This window comes from Netta rufina (assembly GCF_964035555.1).
Source record: "Netta rufina genome assembly, chromosome: 3".
NCBI lineage: Eukaryota > Metazoa > Chordata > Aves > Anseriformes > Anatidae > Netta > Netta rufina.
The window spans coordinates 67,073,326-67,092,190 of NC_140125.1; the positions used below are offsets into that span (position 1 = coordinate 67,073,326).

Genomic DNA, 18,865 nt, shown 5'->3' on the forward strand with positions numbered 1-18,865 from the left:
GTGAGCAGGACCAGGCCTGGAATGCATAAATTAGATTGATTTAATAAGCTTGCAAATGATAAAATAAGACCACCTGGAATATTTTTTGGTAATAATTGAAGCAGGCAAATGGTTTTGGGTAGGGGCATTTGAATTTTAACCTTCTACCCTAATGGTCAATCTACACTTATAAAACAGATCTGTCTTTCCAGTGCACGAGCAACTAATGATCTGGATCTTTTCTTCCACTAATTTTAAACTATTTTAATATGTTTACAGATTGAATTATATTTGCTACTGTCTTTAAAAAGAAAAAGCTACAAGTGAATCTGCTTGTGGAAAGAAAAGAGTGTGTATGATTTAGATATGTTGTGGGTACCTGAGCTTCATAAGCTATTTCTTTTTCTTAAACTCAACCTCACTATTTAGAGCTGTGCTAGCAACACAATCCTAGCTTTCACTAAGATACAGTCCTTCAGAGATGAATCAATTCTTACACCAGAGATTGAGAGCATCACCTTTGTATTGCTAGAAGCCCCAGCTCAGTTGGGATTTTAGCTCCTGGATTTTTCATATAGAGCAAATTAAACTGCTGGAAAAAAAAATCTAAAGGTCATCAACAACCAAGGCTTGTGTTTTTTTGTGCTTTTGTGTGTGTGTTTTTAAACTAATACTGAGTTTTTAATCTACATATATACACACAAAGAATTAGACTGGTGTTTTATAAAGCCACACAACTTCATCTAGTGGTGGAGAGAGTGACCCTCCCATACCAATAATATGAAGTAAACAGAAAAAAGGTCTTGTCTTGTTTTGTTGGTTTTCAGTGTTATGCACCCAGTTGTTGCTGTGCCACCCTGCTGTTTCTTGAAGGCGTGTGTTTTGTCAGCTGTTGTCATTGAGCTGTTGACAGTCATTAGGAAAGCTCGTGCTGAGAGCTCAAAAATAACTTGGGGGAATTCAGCTCCTCTCTCTGAACTTACATAGACACATTACAGAGATACAGGTTTACATATATAAAATGAGAATGCACTACTGAGGATTCCAACTTAGAACAGGATTCAGGAGAAAAAAAAAAAAAGTGGTATTTTTCTCCTTTTTTATGTTGATGTCAGTGAGGAAAGTAAAAATGGGCCCTTTGAATCCCATTTTTTCTGTGGTCTATGTGCTGCTGTTTAGCTGTGATGTGACAGTGGACATTGTCCCCCTGGAGAGTTGGCTGATATGAGAACATAGTGCCACTGTGGTTGGGAGCCCTCCAGCTTGGGTGTGTGTGTTCTGCTTTTCCTAACAGTAATAGTTGACAAGGCTGAACTGGACATGCTGAAAGAGGTATGAAAAACGGCACTGGAGTTTTTAGGTTAACCATTGCTGCAAGATTAAAAATCCAGTTGTCTAGCTAGTTGTGTGGATGCACTTTACCAATGGCCTGCATCAGAGCACAGGAGAGGTGACAAATGGGGAGAGGCAGGTACTTCTTCCTTTTCTTAGAAATGTCTATCAGGATGACAGAGTAGCTTTGGTGTGTGTTTTAAACAATAACAAAGAACCTATATTGCTTCGCTGTTTCCCTCCCTGCCCTTCTCACATTGCTTTTCTAGCTGATGTGGCCTACTGTGTGTGACCTTCCTGTCCCTCAGCCCCTGAAAGACCCCTGCTTCTGGGAGCCTTCAAGTGGTTTTATAAAGCTGTAAAGAGAGAATGATAAATCCCAGAATGCTTAGTGTACGAAATTCTTCTCTGGTTTTATTACCATCTGATCAATACTAATGTTTTATGTTCCCCCCACCCCCTGTGTCTTCAGCTTTTAATTATCCTTACCAACTGGGGCAATTTAGATGCGTGAAGCAAAAAATGGCATTATTTGTACTGGGTAGTGCAGCTACCCTTATCTGCTGGTGTCATCGGTGACATGCACAGTTATCGGTCTGGCACGAAAATTTAGTTGTAAGAGGTGAAAACCCGAAGGTTGAATTACTGTACTCCAGCTGAATGAGGCACTCCGGGCTCCTAGCAGCCAGGCGTGGGCAGCAGGTGGCAGTGTGAGTCCACAGCAGCTTGAGCAGATGAATTGGAGCTAAAATCAGAAAAAATGAAAAGAAAAATTATTTATTTTTCCTCCGTATTAGTCTTCTGACCTAATCAGTAAAAAAGTCATTATTCACACAACACTGGGCAATATGCATTGTAATTTTTAACAAATAATAGGAAACTGTTAATGTTTTCACAGGAAATACAGTTCTGTCTTGTGCAGCAATGGTCATTTATCACTACACTTTGTGAAATCACTCATTTGTTCTAATTTGAATGTAAATGACTCTAAGGTTTTACAAATAAGGTGACAGACTCACATAAATGTAATTGCAGGGTTCATCTCTCTCTTTTTATATATCACTCATTAAGTTATGAATTAAATACATCGTATTAAACCAGGGGCATGTCCAATGATGATATTGTAATGGCAAATTACTCTATGCTATTAGAGGTGTATTTTTTATTCATGGACATTAATTTGTCATTAAGCGGCATTAGTTTAGCACTTTTATGTGGAAGACGTGACCTGAAAGAGGAGACTTACTGCTCTAATGTGAAAGAACGGGAATACAGGCACCAGACAGACAACCTTTTCTATTTTTTTTTTTTAAACCTCCTGTAAAGAAGCAGAGGGATGTTTTATTTAAGTTTGCCTTTATCTAAAACAATTTGAGTTGTGTTAAGCCATTTTAGCAAAGGTATTTTGGAAAAATGACAGTGCTTTGGTTATGAAGTATTTACCAATATGGGAAAAAATAGAATGCTAAGTACAAAGTGATGATTATAAATCATTTGTAACCTATGAACCCAAAGAGAGCATTGGGCTTGACGTGAGTTACAGACTGATTTTTATCTCAGAAGTAGTACTGTGTTAGATAGTTGATTATCCACCCTTTCTTTTCTCTGACTTAGTCAAAATAGAACTGCTTTTTTTTTTTTTTTTTCCTTCTTAGTTACAAAACAACTCTCTCTTATTTCCTCTATACTTCATGTTTTTAATGCTCTATTATTATTTTTAAAGGGAACAATTTCAAGTTTAAATGTTAAGCAGGAGCTGAACCTATATTAAGAAAAGGAATAACGTGAGGTATGATAGAATTTGAGAGGCATCTTGACACTTAAAGTATTAAACTGAGACTGAATGTCTCAGTCTGGTCCATCTTTAAAAGATATTAAAAAGGTATTGTAAATTTTATTTTCATTTATATTCCATTTCAACCGTCTTTCTTTCAAAGTAAAAAGTCTGAACTTGATACCAAGCAGTATAGTTGATTTTTTTCCCCCTATTTATTTTTATTTTTATTTTTTTGATAGTTTAATTATTGCTGTTTGATCCACCTATCTTAACTGCTCACAACACACCCAACTGGTATGGTGCGCTAGTTAAGAATAATTTGAAATGAAAATGCCCAGATAAAAAGCCCAAGGTGTTCATACATGTAAGTAGTTTCCAAAACATCAAGTTACATCTAGTTTTAACTACTTTTAAATACTATTTAAAAACTGATAGGAGAGAAACATTCTTCACTGAAACACTTCAGTTTACAGGGGAGCAAAAAGAAGCAAAGAAGTTCCATGTAAGGCTGTTGATGTTTTCCAGCAGGTCTGCTGGCAGTGGTAAACGAGACAGCATTTCAGCACATTCCATCATGTACAGTGTTTTGCTTGCACAACTGCACAGTAGTACAATTTGCTAGGGAACTAATATTTTGCTTCAGAATTATAATCTAGACTAATTCTTTTTAAAAGAAAAAAAAATCTATTTCTGTCTAATGGGGTAGTGAACAGGTCTTGAACCCAGAATGAATGTAAATGTATACATACTGTCTTCTGGAGTCTTCAACCAATGTGTAATGAGAGCTCTGAAACTTGTAAGTTCTCCTTGTTCACCTCACCAACTCTAAAAATTAATGATAGAAACTTAAAGATTAGTGGTATGAAAAACTTTATTAGCCATTACTAATGTCCTGCAAGTGTGCTATTCCAAACTGAAAAATGTTTCTAACTTCATTCACCTGTTCTCCTATGTAATCTATTCTAAACATCTGTTTATTAATTTGGAGGAAGTTGTTGCTAAATTTCCCATCTGTTTCACCACAGTCTATCATAACTTGACATTTGTACCAGAGAGTGTGTGTAACTACATAGGTAGTGTTGGATCTTGAATTGAGTAAACTGAGACTTTATTTGCAGTTCAGGGGGAATTGAGATGGTATCGCATAATATTGTCTCTACTATAATTTTTATAGTAGTGGTTGTGTTCTCTAGATTAGAGGGGTAGTAGTATGTTGGTTGGACTTTCCTCATAAACACTTTAACTTCTGTTGTGAAAATTTCCAAAGCTCCTCAAAGGAGTTTTTTTTTTTTTTTTTTTTTTTTTTTTGTTTGTTTGTTTTTGTTGGTTTTCTAAATTCCATTTCAGAATTCTCTTTGTTTACCATAAGCCATATCTGTTCTAAGGGAAAGTGTTGTGGTAACTACAGACAGATCTAGTCCCCTAAAAGCATCAGGACTAGAATTCTCATTGGCTTGAAATGGCATGTTGTAGATAAGGAGAAAGCTAGGGGAAAAGGCCCAATGTTTTATATACATAAGAAAAAAAAAATAAAGGTAAAATTATCATTGGCTTAAATATGTCACCATTAAATGCTTCAAAATCAGTGTTTATATGTGTTTGCATTTTGTTTTTGCTTGGCTCACGGTGTTTCTACTCATTTTACATCTTTATGGGGAATTGAAATATTCAGAAAAGGAAACAAACAAACAAATCCATAAAACAACATCAGGAATATGTAGTCTCTGATAACCTGTTTTTAGAATTTTGCTTCTAGAGGTGGTTGAATTCTGTGAAATTTTGATATTTCAGAAAAATTTCTCATTAAAACTTGAATTTGAAAATGATTATTTTTTAATTAATATTGTATGGAATAATCATTGATTTATTTATTTTTCCATTGAGTTTTACTCCATTTTTATTAACTGTTATTGTGAGCCTAGTTACTCCAAAAACATTTTATTTCTGCAGCTAAAGTATGGCCATCCTCTAAATGCCTTTCCAGTTTTTTTTTGTTGAAGGGTGTCTGTGGCTTCACTTCTTCCTGGTAGTGTTTGAGGAGGGATATAGAAGAGGACACGTCATATACTTCTGAATTTTGAGATATTGGCAAGCACATATAGCTGTGAACACTTGGAGTTTGGCTCTACAATGATCCATTCTGCTTATAAAGGTGGTGGCTTCATGGTGACATATTTAAGCCAATGATAATTTTACCTTTATTTTTTTTTTCTTATGTATATAAAACATTAACTATTTCTCGCTTACGTATTTTTGTGGAAAAATGCCTTGGTGGTAAAGCACAGGATTCTGACTGTTACCAATTTGAGACTGGTAGGATATTTTTTTATTCTTGTTAAAAATGGCTAGAAACTAAAGAAAGAAATCTGATCTTGATCTTTGAAGGCTTATGCTTTCCTGATGCTTTGCATTTTTAGCAATGTGAACATTCATGTGTTTGTTTTGTAACCACTTGTAAATTTTTTGGTACTGATGAAGGTCAGACATAGGAACTGCCAAACATTGACTCAAGGTCCATTTTTGATGTTTGAGATTTTGATAGTCAGATTTATCATAATTTCTGACCAAGAGTGTGGTAAGTGAATCCTTGGTCAATAATGCTTACAATACAAACAAAAAAATATGAATCCTGTTAAAGTGTGGTGATTTCATTTTATTGAGCTTATTTTATTTTATTCAGTGTAGTTTCCATTTTTTTTTTCATTCTTCTCTTCCCTCATTTGAACTTTTTTTTTTTTTCTTTAAATCCTGTTTCCTTTCTGATATCAGTTCTGACTATTATGTAGTAAACCTACTAACCAGCACTGCTACTAGTCATGGGAAAAAGAGAGATATACTTTTTGCTGCATAAATTTAAGGACAGTGTTATAGAGAAGTTTTATTTTAATGGGACATACTGCTTATACAAGTTACAGACATTTTGCTGATACACTAAACTGCATAAATTGTTTTACAGTTGGGACAGGGGAAGAATTCTGTAACAACTATAACAACTATGTAGTAGGTTTTAGGCAATTGTAATTCTTTTTCTTTTGCATCATGGGCAATTTCTTGAACCATCCTTCTGCCCACCTTTTTCTCTGTAAGATGAAAATTGGTCTTGGTTTAGTGCTGTGAGTGCAAGATTTCTTAGTTATTTTGGGGTGGTCAGATATTGTAGGAGTACAGAGCTACCTGAACAGGTAACAGCTTTCCAATTAACATATATTCCAATACACTGTTAATGTTGCATTTTTGTCATTCAGATGCTTATGATCAGATTATTAATTGATGAGTACTGTTGTATCTTCCCGCAGCTGCAACAAGTCTCTTAAGATGCAGAGCTGCAAAATGTTTGAAATCACATGAAGGTAGTGCAAGCAGTCCTGTACTGCCTAGTACAAAGACCAGGGTAATTTTGATCCTATATCCACAAGACAAAAACAGTTTTCTGAAAATTTTGTCAGAACTTTCTAGCTTTCATGTATTGTCTCCATGTTATAAATATCTTTGCACAAGATCAAATCCTCTAGGAGTTGAGCACCTTAAATCTTACAAGGTTGGTTTTCCAGCATATATTATTTTCATACCTTTAAAATGTGGACTTCGGAACTGGGACCAATATTTGAGCAGTAGTCTTAAAACTGCTATGTGAGGCAGTAAGCATGTTGCTTTCCTTTATTGGACAGCACTCAGTGTGCATTTTATGACACAAGCCTTTTCTTCGCCACAGCACTGTGCTGAGAACTCCTGTTGCTATTTTGACAGCTTCTTGGTCCCTTCTGTATGGCCTGTAAGTGTTGTTCCAAATAGAACCTGTTATATTTTCTGTATCAGATATGTTCCTGGTTCTCAGAAATACTTTTTGTTTGCTTGCTTGCTTTTTAAAGTGATCATTTTGCCGAGGAAGCCAGACAATACTCATATTCTGTCATTCTTGTAATTTGTGACCCCACTGCTTTTATGGAATCTTTTGCAAACTCTAATAGCAAAATTTACCATTTTCTAGTTCAATTATATGTTTAGTGGAGTTGGATCAAGAATCAATTTCTTGAGGACTTCCCTGGAAAAAGTTACAATACTTGATAAGTTACTTTGAGGTTGTCATTGAACAAGTATTTCATCCATCTAAGATATATCCTATTAAATGTATGTAATTGAAAAAAAAATAAAAGAAAAAAAAAAAAAGTAAGTATATAGATTACCTGGATGTCCTGGTGAAATCTGAATTTTGTCAATGTAGCTGATATAATGAACCACGCTTGTTCTAAAGAGATAACAGATACTATTATCCAACACTTACCTGATAGGTCTTACTATTTTATTTTTTTTTTTTTTTTCCTGTATTTGTGAATAGACTCCTAAATTAATTCCATCCATTATGTGACACTAGGCTGATTAATGGACAGTTCACTGACATGATCTCCAATCCCTTGCAGGTTCTCCATTTTTCCTACACTTTTTCAGTGTTTACTCTGGATTAGAGGTCTCCGTAGCTAGTTCCTTTAAAATTCTTTGTCCATTGTGGTGGTATTAAGGCATGTAATTTCTGTTCACATCTGCCTTAGTTACAGATGAAAAAAACTGTGGTGAAACAGCAGGAGCATGTGTGGGATAGATTTCTGTTTTCTTTGAAAAAAAAAAAAAGTAGTAGACATAAGTGCTGAATTTTTCTGCCCTTTTTGTGTCTCTTTGTGACATCATCATATACTTTTAGAAAAGGACTATGGCTTCTCGTCATAAATTCATTATGTTTATTTCACATTGTTCCATGCTTACCATATCAGTTTTGGTACTGTTTTATTGATGCTTCCACATCTCCATTTAACTCACCAGCAACAGGATCATTTAGTGACCACACACTTTGTCAGCAATATTTGAGCTTTCATGAAATACTGTAATGCCCAACTTTCTCTAATACTTACTGTGTTAAATTTGCCCCATCTTATTCTGCCAATATTTACTGTATACTTGTAAAAAGTGAGTTCTTACAAGGTTTCCACAAGAGAAGCTCCCTACTGATGCCTTATTCCTTTCACACATGTCAAACGCTAGTAGAAAGCTGTGGTGATGTGATACGTATGATGCATTAGGAGCTTCTAATCTTAAATTGTGACTCAATAGACTACTTTGTCTATCAAAATTATACTCAGTATTAAATTATCTTGCACTGGATTCAGTCTTTCTGCAGTTAAAGTACTGCATAGTGCCTTAAAATTCTGGGGAAGTTTTGATGCTTTGTGAGTTGTTTAGCAAATCTGTCTGAGATAGAATGTATCTGTGTTAATTAACCAGTCATTCCACATGTTTTAGACAGCTATTTCATTCTCTGGTGGGATTAGATGCCTACCTCACTTCCCTGTTCTCCATCGTTAGATGCGTTTATTAGCTTTGTAATCCTTAAGCATTCAGTGGAAGGCTGTTGTCTGGGATTCTGAAGCAGAGAGATTTTTAACTAGAGCGGTCCCTCGCTGGGTTTATTACAAAGCAAACATACACATCATTGAAATGTTCCAGAAATAAAATGTCATAAAAAGATTATGAAACAGAATTGTTTGAATCATATAGTCCTTATATGTGAACACCTCCCCTGTTCTTATTTATACCTAGAGTGTAAATGTTAGTATATTGGTAATTATTGATAATTATGGATAATAGAATATTCTGCTTATATGTCTCCTTGTGCAACATTATGAATGTTGACTTTCTTTTCTAGTTAGTGACTACCCTGCTAGTCCACCATCATCATTATTTGTTTGCATTTATGCAGGTCTATCTGAGGAATTATCATCCAGCCTTCTTGAGAAGCCATGGCTTTTCAGAATTGTAATTCTAGTAAATTCTAGTACATCTGTTGCTGAATTCCATACTGCTTCCTAGTTTTTATCTCTGGGCTCCTTGTTTGCATGTGCTCTCCTGCTCTTTCCTCTGGTCTGGGTTTTGTTCATGCATCTGCATTTGAATGTGGTAGTGTCTTTGTCCTACCAGGGCTCCAAAACAGTTCATAGACAGCACAGTAGAAACAGACTTTCAGCTTCAGGTTTTCTAGTTTGTGTTTGGCCCACAATAGGTAATGATGCAGACAGGGTCTCAGTTAGCTCTGGGATAGATTATGGAGAGCTCAAATAGAACAGGGTGAGATTTTAGGTGCAAAGTTCAAACAAGTCATTAGTGAGCAAATCCAACTGTTTATTTTTCCAGATGCTGATAGAGGTTTTTCAGTGACAGCAACTCCAGCGAGCTATTTCCATTGTGAATGTTTTTAATGTGGAAAAACAACAGCCTTTTCCTGTCAGTCTCATTCTTAATAATGTGTAGTAAACTTTTTGAGATGTTTTCATAAAGAGATTCATCTGGAGGCTGGAAAGGTTCAGTTTAAAAATATTCAATTTTGGCAAAATAGTAAGTTATGAGAAAAAAGGTCATTGGAAATAGCAGCTCTCAGGTACCTGAATACCTTTGTTAACAGGTCTAACAGTAATGCTAATTTTTTTTTCTCATTGGTAATGGGAGCAGGGATGAATGATAAAAATCACTTTCTAACATATTGTGTGTTAGAAATGTTTTTATTTGCATTACCACTTTACGGGAAAGTTTTCATGCTTAATATTGATTTTAAACTTATTTTGTGTTTCAGAATGTTAAGGGGATTTTTTCTTGCCTATTTTTGAAAAAAAGTCTTAAAATAACTGAAATTATTTTTCCCCCAGTAAGTAACTGGTCTGTACCAGGACAATTATGAGGTCTGTTACTCACATATAGAATGAAATGAAATTGGAAGCAATTGGAAAATCATTTCTGAGCATCATTAGTGGAATCTCCTGCATTTCAGTGGCTCATATTCAATTCCCATTTGTAACATGTCAAATCATTTCTGTCCTGCCTGACAGACAGAAGGGCTGCTATTGTGTCTCACTTGAGGAGCAAGTTTACAGAGAATTTTCATGTATTAAATCACAGGATGACTTTGAGCTACTAATGTGACACCATCAAGAAAAAGGCGGCTTGAGCCTAGGATATTTCATGCAAGGTAATTTATAAAGCTAAGGAAGTATTAATGGCAGTGCACAAGTGCACTGTACATCATGAGGAATACTGTGAAGATTTTGCCCATGCAGAAGAGTAAATGAAATCTGACTGGGAGAGGTGTAGAAAGGGGCATCTAGGATGATCAGGAAGGCCTGTTTTACGTGAGGGGATTAAAGGAGCTTAGCTTTTTTAGCCTAGCAAAATGAGGGCTGAGAAGGAATATGATTGCTTTCTGTAAATACATCAAGGGAATAAATACCTGGGGGAAGAAAGAGAGAGCTGTTAGACAAAAGATAATTTTGGCACAGGAACAAATGCATATAGACTGTCGGAGTAAATTAAGCTGGAAATGAGAAGAAAGTCTCAAAATCAGCTGAGTCTTCCTGTAGTTGTACTTGGGAGCAAGAACAAAGTCTGGTTTAAGCTGGATCTTTCTTAATTTGTGATTGATGAGCTTGTTCAGTATAGTAGGGGAATTGGCTTCCACTCCTGTGTTATCATGGCCTGAAACTGAAACTGTTACTAAGCTCTACAAAAGAGCTGAAAGCAATGGTATTGCGCAGTTTTGTTTTTTGTTTTGTTTTGTTTTATTTAGTAAGATGGTAAATATTTTTTGTAACTGCTACTTCTGTGAACTTTGGATTTCTGAAGGACAAAACTTGCTCTTTCTGGCTTGACATCCTTAGCAATAAAAAAGGGATAAGTAAGCATTAGCATACAGGATTGATGGTGGTTGATGGATTAGCCAAAGTTTACGGCTTTTATTGTTCACTGTAGTCCCTCTGAAGAGTTAACAAAAATGTAAAGTAATGAAATATTTTTGAAGATGATGTACCAATATCCTGTGACTTCTGCCAGAGTAAAGACTACAGGATTATGTCATTCCTCAGAATGTTTGAAGAGGCCAGGTTCCCATAATTTGGAAAAACTTAAATGATAAATCTACAGAAATCCTTCCTGTGGACTGTCTGAAATGGTATAAAAGAGGCAAGCAAAGGGTTAGTTAACCTTTACTTTCCATTTTGTCTCTGTATTTTTATTTGTTAAATGATACTGGTGGTTAGGATTGTTTTACCATGAATACCTTTCCAAGCAGTGAAGTTTTTCATCTGGGGAGTTTTTTTACCAGGTACGTAAGTTTCCACACCAACATCTGCTTAGCAACGGAAAGGAGCTATTGGAAACACTGCAGAACTTTACTTGTGGTTGTTCCAATGGTACCATGAAACTTTAGCTGTAGTCTTAATGTTTCGTTATTATATTTCTTTTCATTATACACACAAGAGTGTAAGTAATATATAAGAAAATAATTAAGATCACTTATTCAGATAGATTGCTATTTGGAAATACCTATACTGTTTAATCACTTCAGTGAATCCTTATGAGATTCTAGAAAATGTTGACTTTTGGTTTTACTTTTGAGTGTCTGCATATTACACGTTTCACTTTGTTTTTCAAAGACTAAACACATCTCATCACCCGGGCAATCTGGGAATGTCACAGCTTTCCATTGCACTAGTGAAGGTCACAGGCCTCCTGCGTGCCTTCAAAGAGGGTGCTCACTAACACCAGTCAGCAGGATAGAAACTGAAAGCTAAGCAGATATAGGGAAGTACTGAGTGAGAAGGGAGATAAGTCCTCATAGGGAGGAGGGGGAAAATAATAGGCTTGAGTTGTTTTGTTATTGCTGCTCTTGTACTTAGCTCAAGACCTACTTTGCAATAACGGCAAGGATGCAAAACAACTTTTCATGCTTTTAAGCATGAAAAGAAAACAAAAGTAAGAATTAAATAAAGTGCTGAGAAAGTGGTGATCTACCAAAAAAAAAAAAAAAAGTCAATTAAAAAGTTATCCTTTACTGTGTCTATAAATACATCTACCCTCTGCACTGATCTTGTAATAAATGTAAACACCATTTTATACACTGTGAAATTCTGACCCAGCTGTTCCACTGTGGCTGGACTTCATCAAAAATGTCTTTCATGCTTGAACTGGATGGCTCTGGTGCTTAGTGCAAGAAAACTTCAAATAAGATCTAAAATGCACTTTTGAGGGATTTGTGCATATGCTTAGTATGAAATATGCCTGTTGCTGTGCTGTTGAGCACATGTCTCATCTGTTAGGTCTTAGGTAAGTAAGGTTATGGGTAACTATGCTGATATAGAAAGAGTGAGAACCAACAAAAATGCATTTTATTTCTCTGAAAACTGAGTTGATCCCTTTTGTTGCCATGTAAGTATATTTTTGTCACTACAGTTTTCCACTTTGTTAGTATTGCTGATCTATTTAGAGCTTGCCTTTGCTATGACTTACATCAAGGTTCTGTTGTGAACGGTGCAGCTAGTTCGTAGTATTTAACATAGTGAGAACTGGGAGGACTTGGGGTCAAGACCCTGCTGTGCTAGGTGCTGCTTGAAAGCAAACACATCCCTGTCCCAGAGACCTTACAGCTCCTTTTTTGTTTTAGAGAGGCTGAACCTTTCTTAGGAGAAGACAAAATAGTGTCACAATGCAACTCTCTCAGCTTTAGCAGCAGGGCTAGGCATTTAGTACCTTGATTTACAACAGTGTTGTAATCTAAATAGGAAGCAGGTGGAGTTACAACTGGGTATGATACTTTGGATATTAATGGCTTGGCTTGGCAGTGGAATTTCTAAAGCTGTATATACTTTTTCTGTCTTAATTATGCATTCATTAAAAGCTTTTATACCCAACAGAATAAAGTAAATATTTTTTGATCTCTGTAGTGTGCTCCCAGACTGTAGATTTGCACAGCAGGGTCTTGATAATCTGAATAAATTGTATTTCCCCAAGGAGTTTATCTTTCAAATAAGGTCATAAAGAAATGCATTCTTTCCCCTTAGTTCTCCTTGTGCTTTTTCTGCTATTTATAACATGGAGCAGAGGAATAGAGGTATATTGTACTCTACTGTGTACTTGGTTATGATTAACTCTAATTTATCAATCTGTTACTTACATCCTTTTCTGTACCTTTTGCAATGCAATTATTCTTTAAAGTATGAACGAATAAAGATGGATTTGGAAGTAATTTAAATACAATATTTATATATTTTTCCCTGTTTGACAATTTATCGCATCTCTATATTAAAATATAACTCTGTATCAAAACACAGGCAATGTCACATATTTATTTTGAATATCTAATATAGTCTTTCAGGTTATGTGTGTTTGGAAAACTGTGGTTTTTGTTTGTTTGTTTGCTTGTTTTTCACAAGGGTTTTAAATGGCAGCTCATTGTTAAATTGGTTCAGCATCTAGAGGCTGATGCTACTGAAACAGAAGGCCACTAATGTAGAACAATGGAGACTCTTATTTCTGGAAGTTGGGAAGAGGAGGAAAGTATAGTAAGTGGAATGCACAGCATCAAAGACAGTTTCTCATTTTAGAAGTAGACACTGATAAATAATTTGACCAATTTATTAAATTGATTTGACTACACTCTGAGATTTTAGAATCTGTTACTTGAAGATCTGTATATATGATCTTAGACACATTTGTTCAGTTTGCATATTTCAGTGTAACATGCATTATATCAGAAGAAAGAAGGATCACTATCTTTCCCTGATTCTCTGTGACAGTTCTGCTTGTGTTCCTATTTCATCCTTCATTTAAAAAAAAAATGTAGATGGCATATATTTCAAAGCTTTTATAAACGAGATTAAAAGTTACAGTAATTTACATACGACTGTTTTGTAGTTTTTTTTAAAGACCTTATGCAATGATACAGTTCCAGAAGAAAGATGTGCACAACTTTAAAATTTTGTAGCTGCTCCTTTAACACACTATAATAAAATGTGTGGAAACCAGAGACTACTAGAACTCATGACAAGAAATAAATTTCCAATTTAGTATCCTATTTAATTTTTCACTTATCTAACAATTTTTAAATTCAATTAAGAGTTTAACTTTTACAAATCTATTCATAGGAAACCAATCAGGCTGAATTGATAGTGATTGCTTTGATACTTTTTAATACTTTTTTTTTTTAAGCTGGGAGATAAGCTGTATTTTTTTTGCAACTTACATACTGTGTTTATTCTGATGTTTTTGAAAGTCTTACCAGCTATTGAGAGCTAGGTTATCTGATCTGTACTATACATCTTGCAATCTCAGTGTGACATTTTGGCCCTCTTGTATCATCACAGAGGCAGTAATGTATAGTACTGTGTCATTTTGGTTGGAATATTGGTGTGACAGTCTGGTAATTTTCATTTGTAAAAACTAATGCACTGCTTACTACTTTTGCTGTGAAATACAAACCTGTAGATCAATTCTAACCTTGCAAAACCAGAAATAAGTGTTTCTGATTACAGGCCAAGACCAGTTTTAACAAAATATCCTTGCAGTATTCATCAAGCAGTAAACCACGTGTCCAGCAGCTCATTAACACATTGTGTTAGACAAAGCATCAAAAGACTGCTGAAGCCTACCAATAAAAATAAGTAAACCCCATGATAAATAAATAAGCAGACATATAATAAATAAATAAACATCTGGAGTAAATGAACACTTAAAAATAGAAATAAATAAATAATATTGTAAACAAACAGCTGATGAGAGTTTATTTATTTATCCATAGGTATCTTCAGCCTCTCCAACTATATGACAGCTTTCATCAAAAACTTCAATTGGTGTTGATTTAAGGGGCAGGGGAGCCTGAGGGATCATCAGAAATACCCAATTAAAAAAAAATATAGGTGTACTGGTATCTTTCAGATTTGAAAATGTGAAAATTTTTCAAGGAAAATTTGCATTTGTGTGTCACATTACTCTCTAAGGAGGAAAGATTTTTCTGTATTATCTCCAGTCCTCTTCTGAAGACCACCATAAGTCACCTCCATTGACCCTTAATGGAGTTTGGTTGGGCTTGTATTTTAGTTGGAATGCTGCTCCCAATGCTTCATTGTTTATTTGTTTATTTTGTCCTTCCCAAATACAGCTGTTTACTACAAAAGAGCTCGATAAATATACACTGAGTTATTGTAAATTTCTTGTGGGATGTTTCTCATTCATTCAATCAAGAAGTTTTTTGAAAAAATAGTCTTCCAATGGTTGTTGCTTGTTAAATGCTGTGAGGTTTTAGGACAAGATGTAGTGGCCTCAAGTTGTGCCAGGGGAGGTTCAGGTTGGAAATTAGGAGACATTTCTTCTCAGAAGGAGCAGTCAAACATAGGAACAGGTTGCCCAGGGAGGTGGTGGAGTCACCGTCCCTGGGGGTGTTCAAAGAAATGTTGGATGTGGTGCTTAGGGACATGGTTTAGTGGGTGATAGTGGTGGTAGGGGGATGGTTGGACCAGATGATCTTGGTGGTCTTTTCCAACCTTGATGATTCTGTGATTCGCTTTGATTGTACTGCCTACTGCCTTACGTTGGTACCACCATTGTGTGGCTATCCTCGATGTGGTGTTGTGAGGAGCTGTTTGTGATCTGCAGATACTGAGTCACACAGCAAGTGCACAGGCTGGATACTTCTCGTGTAAAATTCATTCCTTTCTTTCTGTCTGTCTGAAACTGGGGAGGATTTATCCTTACCTCCTCTATGTTAATGTGAAGAGGAGGTGACATCATAGAACTGTTCAGAATTTCTGTGGCATTGGGGATGATAGCTGTTAGTGGTTATTCTGACAACATAAAAAACTTTTCTTTGTTCTTCCAAGAAAACAAAATGAAGCTCCTATGTCGCAGTTTAAGTAGGTAATGAATAGGATTTACCTTTAATCTATGACAGTGCTAGTGGAGGTGGACCGTTCAGGTTGGGAGATAATGCAGCAAATAGGAGCCTGCGATGGAATTTGATTCAGTTTCCTCCAGTACTGACTTCTCTAAGCAGGTGAAAAAAATTCTTTCTCCACTCTCCATTGCATATGCATAAACAGCTCCACAGTCATTGGGACAGCCACCCAATTCACACGTTCGAGATGTAGCCCATAAAACCTTCCAAAAAAACCCTCTTCGCACTTTCCCATCTTCCCTGTTGCTCTGCTCTATCTGCCAGCCGTGCAGCTCATTTGACATTTACAAGATTTCTTGTCAGTTTCATTTGGTTCTGCCATCCCATCCAGCAGAGCAGCGAAAGTGAAATTGACTTAATTCAGTCTGTTTCTCTTCCCTGCTCTAGTCCCTGTGTTAACGAACCACGGAGCGAAACTGACAACAGTTCTTGTCACTTTCACACCTGGAGCTGGTCAAGGAGAAGGCTGCTGAGAGGGAGCAATGCGGTAAATTGGAAGATGAAAACCGGGATTGCGGAGGGGAGAGGAAGAGATGTGTGAGCATACAGCGAGAACAGAAAGAACGGATACATGGGCTCCCTTCCCAAACGTCCTGGGTGCTTTTCTCTAATGTGGATGAGTTATGAGGAGCCTGTGGTTTAGAGTAGCAATAGTTAGCTGTCCAGACACTAATTTCCAAGGGGGGCCAAGACAAAAACATTAACCTGTAAATATACATTACCTGTTATCAGAATGCAAAAACTTCTTTCCCTGAGTTACTGCAGCTTTTGTCTCTGCAGGCTTTCAGCTGCTAGAAGGAGGGGGAAAAAGAATTTGAGGCCAACATCCCCTATATGTTGCTGTCAGTGGGTGGAAAAAGAAAGGTCTATTTGTTCGTTGAAGATAAATGCACACAGAATAAAATGTAGCTCACAGTCTTGTATTTTGTGAGGTTTCTTGGAACTAAAAATCGTACTGCACAGGTGCTCTAGTTCGATCAGAACAGTAAATAACAAGAAACAATTGTTTTGTAACAAACTATTGTAGTTAACAAATGCATTTTTTAATCCACTTGTTAACTCCTGTGAGCTCTCGTCATACAGTGTAAATCCTGCTGGTTTATTATTTTATGTACTAAGGCATATTTCTTATAGATGCTGTATGCATATGTAACTGTAGCAGTTCCAAAATAAATGCGTAGTATCATATATATTTGCATATGCACTGCTAACATTTGCACATACATTCTGAATGAATCTGTGTTAATTAATTTCAAACTGTATTACCTTCCTTCTCCTCAGCTTCCAAAAGAACAACCTTCTTCATTATCTGAGACCTGTGTTTTTTTGTTCCTTTTTTTTTTTTTTTTTTTTTCTGAGATATTTTTTGTTTGCTTCACCCATTTAGGAATTAAATAGTTTTAATTACTTGGACCTGTATAAGCTTGCGGACCTCTTCAACCTCACTTTGTTGGAGGATGCAGTGGTTGACTTCTTAGTAAAACATCTCTCCGAGCTATTGAAGAATCATCCTGAAGAAGTCCTGGCACTCCCATACTGTCTCCTTCGAGAGGTTTTTAAAAGTGATAGACTCACTTCACTCAGTGAAGAACAAATCTGGCAGGTAAGGAGACTGGTGAACAAGCAGAATGTGTGATACTCTCTAAGCCATAATAATGCTCTGTTACTTTGGATCCCTGGAGCAATCTTGAGGGAGAATTAAGTGCTTGCAGAAAAGCTGTGAGTAACAACCAAGGGAAATTTCTAAACGAAATTTAAAAAGTCGTATTGTGTTAATGCAGTTAGTTTGTTCTAAAGAGAAATGTGTTTTATTGGTTAACTTGTTTTATTTGAATGTGGCCAGAGATTTTCTTCCAGATCAAAACTTTGCTGGTGGGAAGAGATGGCCAATGCATGTGACTCTGTTGTCATCTCTGATGAGGCTAGTGCCACAAATCTGATGACAAACCTGCTTCTGCAGTCTGTCCCATTCACTTCAGAGAAACTTCATTAGTCCTTGAAATTTTTTAGGCCACCGCAACGGATTTTGCCTGAATCAAACTAGAGGATCATCAAACAGACTGCTCTGCTCAGAGATGAGTGGAGGCTTCAGCAGGTTTGTGGCAAATATTTCCTTTAAAAAAAAAAAAAAAAAAAAAGTTGGATCCGGAAAAGCACCAAGTTGCTTGCCATAGAATATTAGCAAGATACAAGAATTACGTTGTAACCTCTAGTGTGGGAGGAAAAAACACCTATTACGAAAAAACGTCTAGTCTGTAAAGAGAAACACAAAAACTAAAACAAAATCTGTCCTTGGAAACATTCCCATCATATGTCTGCAAAAATTGCAGCTCGTGATATAGTGGAAGTAAATCTCTGTAACGTTTGTTACCCAAACACTTTTTTTGGTTTCCTTTTCACTGTCGTTTTACAGAAGGAAAGTATTTCAGGGTATTTCAAGGTAGAATGCAATTTTTTTGAAAGACACCTGTGCTTTCTTTTAGGAAGTGGGTTATCCTGGCCCAGCAGAGAAGACAGAGAGTCAGAAGAGTGTTTCATATATTTATTTCAATCTCTGTTACTTATCTACTTATCTTTCAGATTTTTAAAGCAAATTATTTCATTTATATGCCATCGTTTTCTCAAAAGGTAAAACGTGTATTCATTTGTAGGGCACTTCATTTTCTGTGGATGAATAATGTCATGCAGGAACAAAGTGTTCTTAAAAATAAAAATGCCTAGTTAAGCTGTTCAAACCACAAAGATAGTATGCAAGTGCAACTTAACCCTTCAGTCTGATAACTGATACACCATTTCCCAAAACTTTGAGGCTAGATTATGAAGTATTTTACAAAGGTATTTTCTGCAGATAGTAATATAAAGCTAGGCTCTTTCTTGCTCTGCTCTCTAGAGGGTGTCTTTACAAGAGAACCTGCAGCACACTACCTGTGATAGGTTTTTGTTTCATTTTGTTTTGTTTTTAGGCAGGATACTCTGGAGTCCTAGCCCATATTCTGTTTATCAGAAAAGTTTTTGAT

The 18,865-nt window shown here is 36.0% G+C and overlaps 1 protein-coding gene across 1 annotated transcript in view; it reads left to right on the forward strand.

Annotated features, from left to right (window-relative positions):
* Window positions 1-18,865, forward strand: part of KLHL32 (kelch like family member 32) — a gene marked incomplete at both ends in the record, with an annotated part of 92,657 nt that overhangs the window by 38,917 nt on the left and 34,875 nt on the right. The window contains one exon of the mRNA XM_084283350.1: window positions 17,236-17,451. Within this exon, the coding sequence (XP_084139476.1) occupies window positions 17,236-17,451 (216 nt within the window). The remainder of the gene's footprint in view (window positions 1-17,235; window positions 17,452-18,865) is intronic.